This window comes from Lactuca sativa, chromosome 9, assembly GCF_002870075.4.
Source record: "Lactuca sativa cultivar Salinas chromosome 9, Lsat_Salinas_v11, whole genome shotgun sequence".
NCBI lineage: Eukaryota > Viridiplantae > Streptophyta > Magnoliopsida > Asterales > Asteraceae > Lactuca > Lactuca sativa.
The window spans coordinates 9,208,186-9,221,796 of NC_056631.2; the positions used below are offsets into that span (position 1 = coordinate 9,208,186).

The 13,611-nt window shown below is 34.0% G+C and overlaps 2 protein-coding genes across 2 annotated transcripts; both read right to left on the minus strand.

Moving 5' to 3' along the window:
• Positions 1 to 1,742: 1,742 nt before the first annotated feature.
• LOC111921661 (probable protein phosphatase 2C 51) lies at positions 1,743 to 4,523 on the minus strand. Its single transcript, XM_023917241.3, has 6 exons — positions 4,289 to 4,523; positions 3,925 to 4,135; positions 2,901 to 3,012; positions 2,690 to 2,831; positions 2,351 to 2,594; positions 1,743 to 2,256 (listed from the first exon to the last, which is right to left on the minus strand). Exons 1-6 carry the CDS (start codon positions 4,521 to 4,523, stop codon positions 1,842 to 1,844), a joined length of 1,359 nt encoding a protein of 452 aa, XP_023773009.1. The 3' UTR covers positions 1,743 to 1,841.
• A 3,582-nt stretch (positions 4,524 to 8,105) lies between these two features.
• LOC111921681 (2-oxoglutarate and iron-dependent oxygenase domain-containing protein CP2) lies at positions 8,106 to 10,507 on the minus strand. Its single transcript, XM_023917266.3, has 9 exons — positions 10,129 to 10,507; positions 9,827 to 9,874; positions 9,557 to 9,742; positions 9,309 to 9,459; positions 9,146 to 9,232; positions 8,944 to 9,068; positions 8,724 to 8,842; positions 8,525 to 8,636; positions 8,106 to 8,422 (listed from the first exon to the last, which is right to left on the minus strand). Exons 1-9 carry the CDS (start codon positions 10,447 to 10,449, stop codon positions 8,375 to 8,377), a joined length of 1,197 nt encoding a protein of 398 aa, XP_023773034.1. The 5' UTR covers positions 10,450 to 10,507; the 3' UTR covers positions 8,106 to 8,374.
• Positions 10,508 to 13,611: the final 3,104 nt, after the last annotated feature.

The window sequence follows — 13,611 nt, forward strand, 5'->3', positions numbered from 1 at the left end:
TGATTAATTTTTTTACATTTTAAGTATCATTCATATATGAATATAGCATATACTAAACATAGTATATTCATATTTAAATATTTGACGATTTATTCACTTGTGAATATTACATAGTATATTCACTTGTGAATATTAGATGGTATATTCACTTATGAATATTAGATAATATTTTCATATATGAATATTACATAGTATTACATGGTATATCACATGTGAATATTACATAGTATATTCAATTGTGAATATTAGATTATATATTCACTTATGAATATTACACAGTATATTCACATATGAATATTACAATGTGTTTTCACAAATATATATAATTTTTATATGTTATTCACATATGAATAACATACAGACTTGCATATTCGTTTTTTTGTTTTAATAATCATATACAGATTCAAGTGAGAAAACATATTCATATATGAATATAACGTGGTAATTTAGTTTATGCATTTCATCAAACAGTTGAAGTGCATACAAGTTAACTATTTTAAAAATGTTAAAAACATCAAGTTATCAATTTCAAATCATCATATACTTCCGATTTCGACTTCAGATACGACACCTATGTCTGATCGATTTCTCATTTTGATTTTGATTTCCAAAAATCCGATTGGGAACCTGTGAGTACCGATTCTGAAGCCTTCAATGTCGACCGTGACTGCGAGTCCAAAACTTCGATTCCAATTTCATGAACAGCGAAGAAATTCCGATTCCAACTGATTTTGTTTGCGAATCTGGGAAATTCTAGTTCCAAACTTTAACAAATCGATGAAATTGATGAATTTGGGTTGCGAATTTGTCTTGAACGACGAACCTTCTAGCTACGAATATTGATGATTGATTAACACTGGATGACATTGATGATGATTTAGTTGAAGAAATTTGGATGATTGTTGAAGGTTGGAGGAGAAATTTTGAGGATGAACGAACTGTTATCGAATTCTCTATAGTTACGTATTTGACATTGAAGGTTATTAACATATTTATAAGTTTGTCACCGTGTCTTTTTATGTTTAGATAAATGAGTGGCTGAGAATGATTCCCTCATTCTCAACCTTTTTTTATTTTCTCAATTGAACCCACCTCTCTCTCTCTCTCTCTCTCTCTCTCTCTCTCTCTCTATATATATATATATATATATATATATATATTGTTAGTAACAGGCAAAGAGCAATAATACATCCAATAAAAAATATATTTATATGTGATAAATGTTATTATTATATAATAAAAATAGATAAACAAATAAAATATTTATTTATTCATTTCCGAGCACATATGATATATGACAAAGAGGTGTGGAGGTTAAACATAAGGGTGTAGTCTCTCCCATTGTATTGTTTTGTTTTCTAATCTTTATTATTCATACATGCTTTTTGCTTATATGTCTATATTTTGATTTACTCATGTCTTGTTTTTGTGCTCATATTTTACCTATTCCTTTTGTTTTGTCTCATTTGTAGGTTATTGGATGCATATGTTTGTTTTATCATTTACCTATTTTTATGTCTTATCGTTCTTGTTTTACTTTATGTGACGCAATTGCTCTTTATTCCCACGTATCCTGACCCCATTTAATGCAATTCTTGGTATGTGGTTGCCATTGTTGTTGTTGTGTGAGAATATATGGAAAGGATTCAAAAGAAAGAAGAAAAAAAAAAGGAAGACTTAGAATTCGTTTAGTGTTACTATTTTGTCAACGTTTTTATAAAATATTTACATATGCACAAAAAATTGTGTTCCATATTCTCTGAATTTTCTTATGCCATATTTTGTCAAATCTTGAAAACTCAGCAGTTATATTAGTAGCTATTGTAAATCTAATTAACAAACTAGCAATACAATTCTAACAACCTCGAATTTACATCTTCATCCACGTAAATTCGAGAACTGTTGTCCTTCATCCAAACGGGTTCATCTTCATCCACGTAAGTCTGCAGTCTGACTTCACTGCATCCATGACTAGGCTGAGTTTTTAGTCCAAATGGAACTACAACAGCTGCCACGTTATCCATACTGCCTCTTCCAATAGCAGTATCAACAATAGAATCAGCTAACGAATATGAAGAAGAAGAAGAAGAAGAAGAAGAAGAAGAAGAAGAAGTGTTTCTTAATTCCATTAAGAGATCACAAACATCCTGAGGGCTCTGTTTTTCAAAAACACCATCAGAAGCAACCACCAAATAACTATCATTACGTGTCAGATGTTGCCAATCTGTCACCTCTGGAACAGATATAACACCAAACCTGATAATAACAGAAATACAACATATATACATGATTTAATAAGTTAGTAATTAGTAAAATAAAAACATGTACAAAATCAAAATGTAAAGCTCACTTTTTATAGGACACGTCACCAATAGCACGTGAAACTGCGAGTTGACCATTGACCCTGGATACACCGGCCCACTCCAAGACATGACCTCCAGCAGATTCTACCCTGGACCTTTCGTCTGGCCTGTCTGGATGGTGATCCTTGGTCAACTCTTTGGCAGAAAAATGGGTCAAAGTCAAACCAAAGTCTTTTATGCGTACTGAAACACCATCTTCTCTTTTCTTCTTGTACAATCTCATTAAAGTAGCTGTTGACATAAACAATTTACGAAATCCTTCAATTAGTTATCAAGCTAATTAATTTAGGATTTTATCATAAAATTAGAATGGCTATATTTCTAACCTTTGGCCTCCGAAGGTGACTGGAATGTCTGAGAGCATAGGAAAGCCTTTGAATCTCCAACGTTAGCAACAAGAATTTGACCATCTGCCATTAATACAACTGTTGCAGTGGATCCAGAAGTGAAGTTGCATCTAGAAGCCTCCTGCAATTAAAAAAATAGTAAATTAAACAAGCCATGAATGGATATATATACAATGCAACCATCACTTACCTCACTGAATGCTGAATCAATATCAACAATTGCTCCCACCAATGATTCCTTCAGAATTTCCAACTGGAAAGCTCCATCTCCATCAAACATGGTTGACAATGTAACCATATTCCTGCAGTGACAAAGATGTTAAATGCTTATTGTTATTAACAGGGTGTTTGGGATTACTTATTTAAAATAGAGTGTGTTATTTTTTACAAAAGTGTATCAAAACACAGTTCATGAAAAAAAAAACGTTAGGATTAGCTAATTATATGGCACCAAAACACAGAATAAATGAAAAGCTGATGACTAACTCCTATTTATGCTCACTCCTCTCTCTTGCTTCTAATTAAAAGGAGGCTAACAACCTTCAATTCTTCTAACAGATTTTTCCTCCCATTTCTGGACAGTTAACTAACAACTTTGACTCATTTAACTCTTGACTTTTCCCTCTTCAGTATGTGAAAATTATATTGATAAATGAAGAAGAACATTAAAGGGAATGCAGCTAGAGAAAGTTAATTGGAGGGTGTATAAAAACAGAAAAGTACTGATATTACAGTTAAAATAAGGATAAAAGTGTAACTTGGTTTCACCTCTTATAAGCACTCTAAAATTAGTTAGAAGCAAACAATTAATTTATTAGAAGTGCTTTTTAGCGGTACCAAACTGCAATCAGCTAATAACCATTTTAGTTGACATTGTTTATGATTCCTCATATAAGAATCCTATAGTGGGGTTTACAAAAAAAAAAAACACTTATTATATATCTAACAAATCCTTGTTAATTCGATCATTTTATTTGTTTTTAACTAACTTCCAAAACATGTCATCCAGCGAAAAAAAAAAAAAAAACCTTTGAGAAGCTCATTCGCCTGTAATTCTCATGAATGTCGACCCAAATCAATCCAAATGCTCAAGAGTCCAACTGCAAACAAATGTGGCCCATATATAATCATAACACTCACCACATATGTTGCAGTATATTGGATCAGGCATTGCCACAAATCAATGCTAAAGAGATGATCGATGATATGTATACCTTCCATTATGAGAATTAGCATAGTCATGTTCTACTTCTCTCATATCTGGTAACATTCCCATTGATGTTGATGTGTTAGACAAAAAAGAGATTGCATGATTCATGAAATACTTCAATAACAGATTTGAAGCCATCTCACTAGCTTCAGCACCATTATGTCCATCAAAAACTGCAACAATGCCAACTGGGGTATCTCTAGTGCCATTGTGGTCTACATAAGTATGAGAAGCCAACCATTGTTAATTTGGAGATATGCAGGAATTGAAGCTAGTAACATACATGAAGAAATTCAAAAAAAAAAACCCAAGAAATAACTACATTATTTTCTGAAAAAATAATTGAAACATGCATGTTAATTACGTACGTGGAAAAGGAATCCGAATGTTGAGAGTACAGAAAGTGCGATCTTCCATGTATTTTCGTCGGCCCTGACGTGTAGCCGTTTGACATCGTGTTGACTTGTTGACCGCCGCTGGTGCACCGCCTTCTTTATACACTGTCAAGCACGTCGACGCTTCGCCGGCGGTGGCACTTGATAATGATAGGATCCAGATAAAAACCCCTAAAACGACTGCCAAGATGAATACTTTTATGTTCATTGCTTCGATATATAAACACAAATTGATTCGTTTCGAGATAGAATTGATCGGAAGTACTGCTTAGTTGATGATCACATTAATCGCCAAGTAATCCAGAAGAGTTGTTACCAAAGATCGATCAATGTTTTTATGCTATCTGAAACCAAACATGCAGAAAAAACACGAACACGCAGAATGAAGTAAGACGCAGACAACCTGTTGAAGAACAGGCGAAACGATAGAAAAATAGTTAAAGACGACGGAAGGCGGTTGGACGGCGAGAGGAGGGTTGCAGGCGGCGAGGGCAACGCGTGAGGAGTACGGCAACACCAGCAATGCGTTTTCTTAGGTAAAAAAAACCTCCTGTTTCAGTTTCTATATAGATCTTGATTATTTCCAAAGTTATATAGATGATCATAGTTTATTTATTTAGAATCGCAAATAATTGTAAATAAATTTCATCACATGTATGTAACTTCATGGAAATCACAATATTCGGAAATATTAAGATAATCATTTTCACGATGCAAATTCAAACACAAACTTAAATATTAAATAACTAGGTGTGAGATCCGTATATTATACGGGTTGATTTAAAAAATGATTAAACTTAAAGTATAAAATAAAATATTTTTTAATATATTTATTACAATTTAATATCATATATATGATAGTTAATACTTTACATATATAAGTATATGGCTTTAACTAAAAATGAAAACAAACCAAAAATTGACAAGTGGATAATATTTATTTCAAAATTACCACAAAATGACAAATGTCAAAACTCATGAGAGATTGACAAGTGGAAAAAAAAACATTCATTTATTAAGGAGGATGATACGTAAATTAACCATTATAAATGTGGTTTTTTTAATAGCTATTGTTTTAACTTTTGAAAAAAAAAAAGATGACCACTTATTTCCAAATGCTTCATCTCGGATTTGATCTCCAACTTTTGGAGTTCTTGTTTGGTTTTTTTCGAATTTTTTTCCAAAGAAATCTCTCTATTTATGTTCGAAATGTCTATTTCGAAGTTATTAATGTCATTTTTTTTCAATCAAATGTTGGATTTTATGCAATGTTTTAAAAACCGGTTTTTTAGTTGAACCGGTATGGTGATCGGTTACCGGTTTAACCGGTTCGACCGCCGGGTCAACCGGTTTTTATAATTTTCATGTTTTTTCCTATTTTCCTACACAGACATACATATATAAATCATGAATTTAATGTTTACAAATTTAAACATTAAAAATACACATAAAAGTAAGTTGTAGATGAATCCAAATACATTAAAATAACACATAACCATAAGTTTTAGTGTTTTACATCAATCCATATACGTCAAAAAGAAAATAAAGTATAATACCGTAACGAAATAGAATTTTAAATGAATATAAACACATCAAAAAACTTTATAACATTTATCATATGCTTTTATTTAAAGAAAACTAAATAGATATGAAAAAAATCACCAAAGTTTATTATGTAAATTGTTCTTTTTCATGTGTTTTTATTCGATTTAACCGGTTCAACCGGTTTATTTTGACAGGTTCCACCGGTTTTTTCTAAAAACCGACCGGTTCAATCCGGTTCAGAAATCAGTGTAAAACCGGTGATAGTTGACCGCTCCCTCCCCCGGTTCCCGGTCCAACCGGTTCGACCAGCCAGTTCAAACCGGTTTTTAAAACATTGATTTTATGTCCTAATATAATATAGAATTTACCTTTATATGGGTTTGTTTAACTTTTTGTTAAATTTTAGGGAATAAATGATTTTTTTTCTTGAAATTCTAAAATTGTTCATCAGATTTCGGACTTGTTCTTGAAATTCCAAAGTTTTTTTTTCAAACTCCCAAATTTGAAATGTTGGTCTGGAATTCTGGATTGTCAGTCCAAAATATTACTTTTTCATCAAAAGAAAATGTTTTCTCTCCGTTCATGTCTATTCCAAACTTGGTTATTTTTACCAAAATCATTTTTTTTGTTATTTCTTCAAATACACATTAAATTATGGTTAAATCACTTATTTTCCCTATTTTATTTATCACTCTATATGCACATTGATTAATATGTATGGATATAATTATAGACTAGTAATTTTGAAGATGTCAGAGATCGATCCATGATGTAACAAAATCTTATGTTCAATTTAGATTATCCTATCTTATTTTCTACGACTTGATCTATTTTTATAGCATAATGACACATGTTTTTGGGTTTTTGTGATACAATATATATGGGATATATACAGTAAAGTCTCAATATTTTCATCGATTTGAAAAGAAAGTCCTAAACTTTATTTTTTTGACAGTAAAGTCCAAATTACCGGTAGTTTTTGACACTTTTACCCTTTTTCCCCGGTTAGCCGGTAATTAGGACTTTTTTTGTCAACAAAATAAAGTTTAGGACTTTCTTGTCAAATCGTCAATTAGGACTTTACTGTCAAAAAAATAAACTTTATGACTTTTTTGTCAAATCGTTCAAAATATTAGGACTTTACTGAATATATAATTTTTTTTGTTAGAAATTTAATGGTATGATACTCTTTAAGCATAAGAGTTATTGAAACATTCTCTAATCAGCTAGATCCTATTGAAATCCTTTACGTTTGCTTCTTGTTAAATCGTTTTTTTAATCTCAACAAACCGACATTGAAAAAAATTGAGATAATCAAGAAAGAAAAAAAGAAGCAGGGTTGTGTTGGCTTTTTGCAGTCTCAAAAATGGAGAAATAAGAAACCGAAAAAAACGAAATTGCCCTTCTTTCCCTTCTCCACATTCACACCCTTTTGACTAGGCATGTGTTGTTTGTGTTTGTATAAAGCTAAGACAATTTCAAATTTTTAGGTTTCTAATTTCTCCATTTTTGAGACTGCAAAAAGCCAACACAACCCTGGTTCTTTCTTTCTTTCTTGATTATCTCAATTTTTTTCAATATCGGTTCGTTGAGATTAAAAAACGATTTAACAAGAAGCAAACGTAAAGGATTTCAATAGGATCTAGCTGATTAGAGAAGGTTTCAATAACTCTTATGCTTAAAGAGTATCATACCATTAAATTTCTAACCAAAAAAATTATATATACACTAAAGTCCCAATATTTTCAACGATTTGACAAAAAAGTCCTAAACTTTATTTTTTTGACAGTAAAGTCCTAATTGACGATTTGACAAGAAAATCCTAAACTTTATTTTTTTTGGCAAAAAAATCCTAATTACCGGCTAACCGGGAAAAAAGGGTAAAAGTGTCAAAAACTGCCGGTAATTTGGACTTTACTGTCAAAAAAATAAAGTTTAGGACTTTCTTGTCAAATCGATAAAAATATTGGGACTTTACTGTATATATCCCCAATATATATTGCCACAATGTTTATGTAGTGCAATTTTGCTAATCTTATATATTAAGTTTGATATTAAAACATCGAGTAAAATTGATAAAACATTTCTGAATTTACATGATTTGTTTATTTTTGCAGCTTAACAAAAAGAACTATTAATCCTTAATCCTATAAATTATAATTTCACAATCATAATACTTATTATAATACCACGTGAATTAAAATAGCAACCAACATTCCATCACAACAAGAAGCACAGAGACAGAGACAGAGAAACAAGCTTTCTAAGCACAAAACATACATTTCATGTTCTAACAAACAACAATCCATGACAACAAGAAGCATATAATCTGTCTAAAAGTCTAATAAACAACATTCCACCATTTTAGATCAAAATCCCAAACAGCAGAATTGTGGTCCAATTGAGAAAGAAACCTGAATTTACAACAACCCAAAAACAAACCACATTCATCATCATCATCTTCTTCTTCTTCTTCTTCTTCTTCTTCTTCTTCTTCTTCTTCTTCTTCTTCTTCTAACGAAGATTGAAAGCAGCACCATCTGGTTGACCCACAAGCAACTCCTAAATAACATCATCATCAAACAAACATCACATCAGTTTCCAGACTCTTCTAGAAGCAACAAAAGACAACCACACAAAAAATAAAAATAATAATAATAATACCATTTTCTTTGCAGTCACAGACTGCTGAAGCCTTGCTTGCTTCTCCCTTTTGCACTCCCCACACCAGTTCACAAACTCCTTTTGATGTTTCTTCAGCTCCCTAAACACAGAACTGAAACAAAAGAAAAAAGTTTTTATTAACTGAAATTAAAATTACGTCACATATATAAAAAAGTTTAAAAACTGAAGAATTGTATACCTTCTGCACCACAGCAGTAAATTAAGTCTATGGCCAGATGTGGTGGCTCTGGCACCATGTCGATGGCGCCCACGATGAATAATCGCACGTCCAGGCAAATGCGCATGATCATAAATTTCCTGTAAATTTAAATAAAACATCAAAATGAATTCAACTCTATATTTATATTATTATTATTAGATGACAACTAAAAATTTAAATTTTAAACTGATTAACATACCTCGGGATGCGTTTCAGTATTCACATGTTTCTCACATCGAACGCCTCTAAAAAACAACTCCCCACCAGTAAAGTGCTTTCCCAAACACACATTCAAAGTCACCTCAGAGTCATCCACATGGAAACCTAGAAATAAAGATAATATGAAAATCATACAAAAAGCCATTACAATGTTAATAAAACAAAAATGTTAGATAGCATACCCAGTTCAACATCTCTATCCATTCCATATTCAACCACAAATCCATGGTGGGAATCAAGAGAATACCCTCCAACATCAAGGAAGAAAACTGCATAAATTTTCAAAACAAGAAAAGGTAATTAGCGGATTTCGAAACATTTCTACATCTTTTTAGTAAAACTTACTTTTTGAGATATGGCGTATGAAGTCTTCCATCAGCTTCTCAAGCATGGATTCCATGCCAAAGTCATCAAGAACAGCGCCATACTTGTTCATGGTATTTGGTCGCATGATTCTGAATTTTGTTTCATGGACCCATTTTTCAAAATTTGCTACCTAAGCAATCAGAACCTGATAAGAAAATGTAAAAACTAAACTACACGAAAGAAAAGTCAGTTGCCCAATGACAAGATTATGATTAACGAATTAATACCTCATTTAGCAACATATCACAGAAACGTGGCTGAAGCATATCGAATGTATAGATTCCTGGAGCAGGTTCAGACATTATGCTTCTGATACTTTCATCTCTGTTCTTGTCATTGGCACTGAATGCCTTTGAAAATGATTGGACAAAAAAGGTTGAAGGATTCAATGTGTATAGTTCTCTGTACAGAGGCTGAGAAGAAAATCAAAATGTCACAGATCAGATGTGTAAACAAGAACCTTCCAATTCCACTCAACATAACACCTTCAAATTTACCTGATAATTGGATATGATCTTTTGCCTATACTCTCTGTGCTTCTGGTCCTGTTGAAAATGGAGCAATGGAAAAGATGAGTAACAATTCCTTCCGATCGTCCAAAATATGCAAGCAAAATGCAAAATTCAAGCATCGCCATAAGTATATATATTAAAAAGAAAAAAATCAGTCTTAAAAACAATGCATATTTGCAGAATTCAAACTTTTTTCCACTTCATCGCTCGTCATACACGCAAAATTCAAACATATGCAACAAAAAGGGATTCATAAAGCAATGTTTATGCAGAATGTAGATGCTTACTCGAGTACGCTCTCCTTCAGTCGAATAACGACGCAGGATGTCCCTCATGTATTTATACTTTGTGTCTCGAGAAACATTCAAGAGGTTTGGCGGCAAGTATCGCTCCAGAGAGCTGAAAAGCAAGGGAGTGAACTCCAAACCTAGATCGTCATAGTTTTCCGCCTTGTGGTCTTGATTAGGGTTCAATCGGAGACGGTAGCTGGCGTTAGACGGTGCTGCTCCAGTTCCGTTGCCATTCCCGTTGGTCTCCGCCACAAGTGCCGTCGACATAGGAGGCAACGATGTGTCCTTTCCCCTTTCAACCGCCTTATCAAGAGACATGGTGAGTTTTGATTTTGTGCAGATACAAGGGAATTTTTAGGGTTTGAAAAGTAGGAACTTTCTTGGTGCATATTAGGGTTTGATGGTGGCCAAATTATAATGTGTTTAATGTTTTCAAACCCGAATCATTTAATCGAATCCGGATTCAATTTGATGAACCAATACACGGTGGAACCACGTGTGATCCGTAGATTGGGCATGATCCGGTGGTGATCGATGAAACTCGAGTGCGGATATTGGTTATTAATGATTGTTCGATCTACACGCTACTATCATGTGATTGTGTTATTACTGAACGCTAACATTATTAACTTCTCGTCGTATGATCACGGTCATAGTAAGTATGTGTATTGTTATTATGGAAAATGACTCGGAAGGATAACCAAGTGTTGATTTTGTTCACATTTGATCTTTTCTTTTTGTACGCAATATATCATCTAACTTACTGTTTGTGTTCATCATAACCTTTTTGAACGACTATCACCGATTATTGAAGGTTTCCAGTGTCTTTGACCTCTCCTACGACTCTTCTGTCATCTTCTCCGGTGAGACTCCCGTGAAACAAGAATATTCCGGCGAGTTCTTGGTAAATCAGAGGTTTATTGAAGAGCATATCCTTAAACTTTTATTTGTTCCATCAAAATATTGTTTGACCATAACCCACTGCCATTTTCCTATAATACTATCATAAAATCAGTAACAAAACACCATCCAAGAACACAATGAAGCTTCAATTTTTGAATATTAGGGCAAACTCTATGAAATCTGGATCAAATGAAGCTTTGATTTGCGATTTTGAATTTTGCACGTGAATTAGGGTTTCGATTTTCAAGAACTTACAAGATAAATGAAGCTTTGATTTGGGATTTTCGATTTCGATATTGGATTTTAAAGCTCGATTTTGTATATGGAATGTGTTCTTCGTGTGTGTTCTTCAAATATGGAAACAACTTCGTTAAGCTCGATTTTGCCATCCTGTACAAACGATTTCTGGAAACAATATGTGGAAAATGTTCTTCAAATCTGGAAGGTTCTTCAAATTTGATGAATGATTTCTGGAATCCTTCATCTTCGTTCGAGTTTAAACCCATGAATCTGGATTCATTCAAGTTTAAGCCCATGAATCTAGAACTCTTCAAACCCACGAATTTCGAACCTTTCAAACTCGTTGGTTTCAGATGTGTGTTCTAGAAAACTGGCATAGATGAACTCGAAATCTACCATTGCTGACCGGAATTGTAACGCATGGATCTTGAGATACTATATTCATAATTAAATTATCATTTGGAGGATTGCCACGACGTGGTGGAGGCACCACCATGACGTGGCGAGGCGAGAAGGTTTCGCGTATTTTATTTAAGACACCACGGTGTGGCAATATTGCCCACGACGTGGTGGACGGCTGACGTGAAAACCCTATTTTTCCCGGTTTGCTCCCTATTTAAAGGAATGAGGAGGCTAGGGTTTACTCATCCTCAGCCTCCATCAGCCCCCTCAAGCCCTAAAGAAAGCCCTAATCACTTTCCTCAATTATTGAGCTAGTTTTGGTGTTCCTTAAAGCTAAAGAAGGAAGAAGGGGGAAGAAGGAAGCAAAGATCAACCAAGCAACTCTCCATTCTTCACCTTAGCACTCTTTTGGACCTTTGTAAGTGTCCAAGACTCAATTTTTATCATGCTAGGTTGCTAGATCTTGAGTTTAGTCCGATAAACTTCTTGTTTTTGCTTGTTGGAATGGTAAGATCTCTTAAAGTTTGCAACTTCATGAATTTTTGGGGCATTTGGTGTAATTTGTTCCTTGGATCTGGAGTTTGGTTGGGTTTTCCATCCATGCATGTGATTTAGGTCAAAACCCCTCATTTTAACCTAATATGGGTTCAAAACATGCATTGGACATGCATGTATACAAAGCACCAACTTTTAGGTTAGTTTTGGTGCAAGAATCACTTCTGGAAAGGATGGACTTCATACCTTATGGAATGAGTGCTTATTGGTTAAGTTTTGCATTGTTAAGCCTTTTGGGACTTAGAGATTTGGTTTTTGGACCTTTTGGGTGGTCTAGTGGATAAAGTTTTGGAGCCCTTGGAATCGAAGAAAATAACTTAATACATTAAGTTGTTGGAACCTCGGCTACAACGACGTTGTCCTAGGTCACCACGGCATGGTGGCTGGGATTTTCCCGACTGTTTGGTTGTATGCGGGCCACAACATGGCCAATGAAGACCACGTCGTGGCGGTCAACTTGAGTCAACATTGATTGTTGACTTTGATCGTTGACCTTGAGGGTCGAATTTTGACTTGTGGATTTTTGTTCAGCTGTTAATAGGTAGATTAAGGTCTTGCCTTGTGTGATTATCTAGGTGGTGTTTAGCACCTGTTGTAGGATTTTGAGAGTATGTTGACTTTTGAGCTACTTTACGAGGTGAGTCTCCTCACAGTACTTGCGGGTCTAAGGCACTAACGTCATTCAATTGGATTATGTTATAGTATGTTAGTTGTCTTTATGACTATTACATGTATTGTATGTGTTTGTATGTATATCAGGCAAGGCCTGATGCTAGGTAGGGCCTGATGAGTGTGTTGGGTGGGGCCCATCGCATGTTACTGATAGATCTGTTCAAGGCGAGGCCTGATGGTTGTTAGGCAAGGCCCATTTGTATGTGGTATTTTGGGGACCTCACTAAGCATTGTGTTTACGGTTTATGTTTATGGTTTCGGGTACTTCCGGTTTGAAAGGGAAGGGTTCGGCGTGACTGCGCACAACATCCCCCAGAGTTTTCCGCATTGGCAAATTATGATCTTTACTCTAATGTTTAAATAATATATTCACTTTGATTGGTTTTGGAATAACTCGTTTGTATGATTTTTTGTTTTAAAAATAAAAAATTTACTCTAAATTTTTAGGACGTTAGAAGTTGGTATCAGAGCCTTGGTTTGAGGGATTTGGGCACACTTCTGGGTGTGTCTGAACTCAAACTGAGGAATTGATAATCGTTTTGAAAAAAAAATCTAAAAAGATTTTAATGAAGAAAGGGGTGTGATGTGTGCATTCAGTCGAGCTTAAGTAAAGTTATTCCCAGAATACCCATACATGTTGATATGCTATATGATATGAATGTTTGCATACTAAGATAAGGCTAAGGATACTTTCAGGAATTGCATGAT

Coding starts and splice junctions, on each gene's coding strand:
- LOC111921681 (XM_023917266.3), bottom strand. CDS start 10,449: ATGTCTCTTGATAAGGCGGTTGAAAGGGGAAAGGACACATCGTTGCCT. Junction 9,069..9,145: donor GGATAGAGATGTTGAACTGG/GTATGCTATCTA, acceptor CTTTATTTCTAG/GTTTCCATGTGGATGACTCT. Junction 8,637..8,723: donor TTACTGCTGTGGTGCAGAAG/GTATACAATTCT, acceptor CTTTTGTTTCAG/TTCTGTGTTTAGGGAGCTGA.
- LOC111921661 (XM_023917241.3), bottom strand. CDS start 4,523: ATGAACATAAAAGTATTCATCTTGGCAGTCGTTTTAGGGGTTTTTATC. Junction 2,595..2,689: donor GTCACCTTCGGAGGCCAAAG/GTTAGAAATATA, acceptor TTATGTCAACAG/CTACTTTAATGAGATTGTAC. Junction 2,257..2,350: donor GGTGACGTGTCCTATAAAAA/GTGAGCTTTACA, acceptor TGTTATTATCAG/GTTTGGTGTTATATCTGTTC.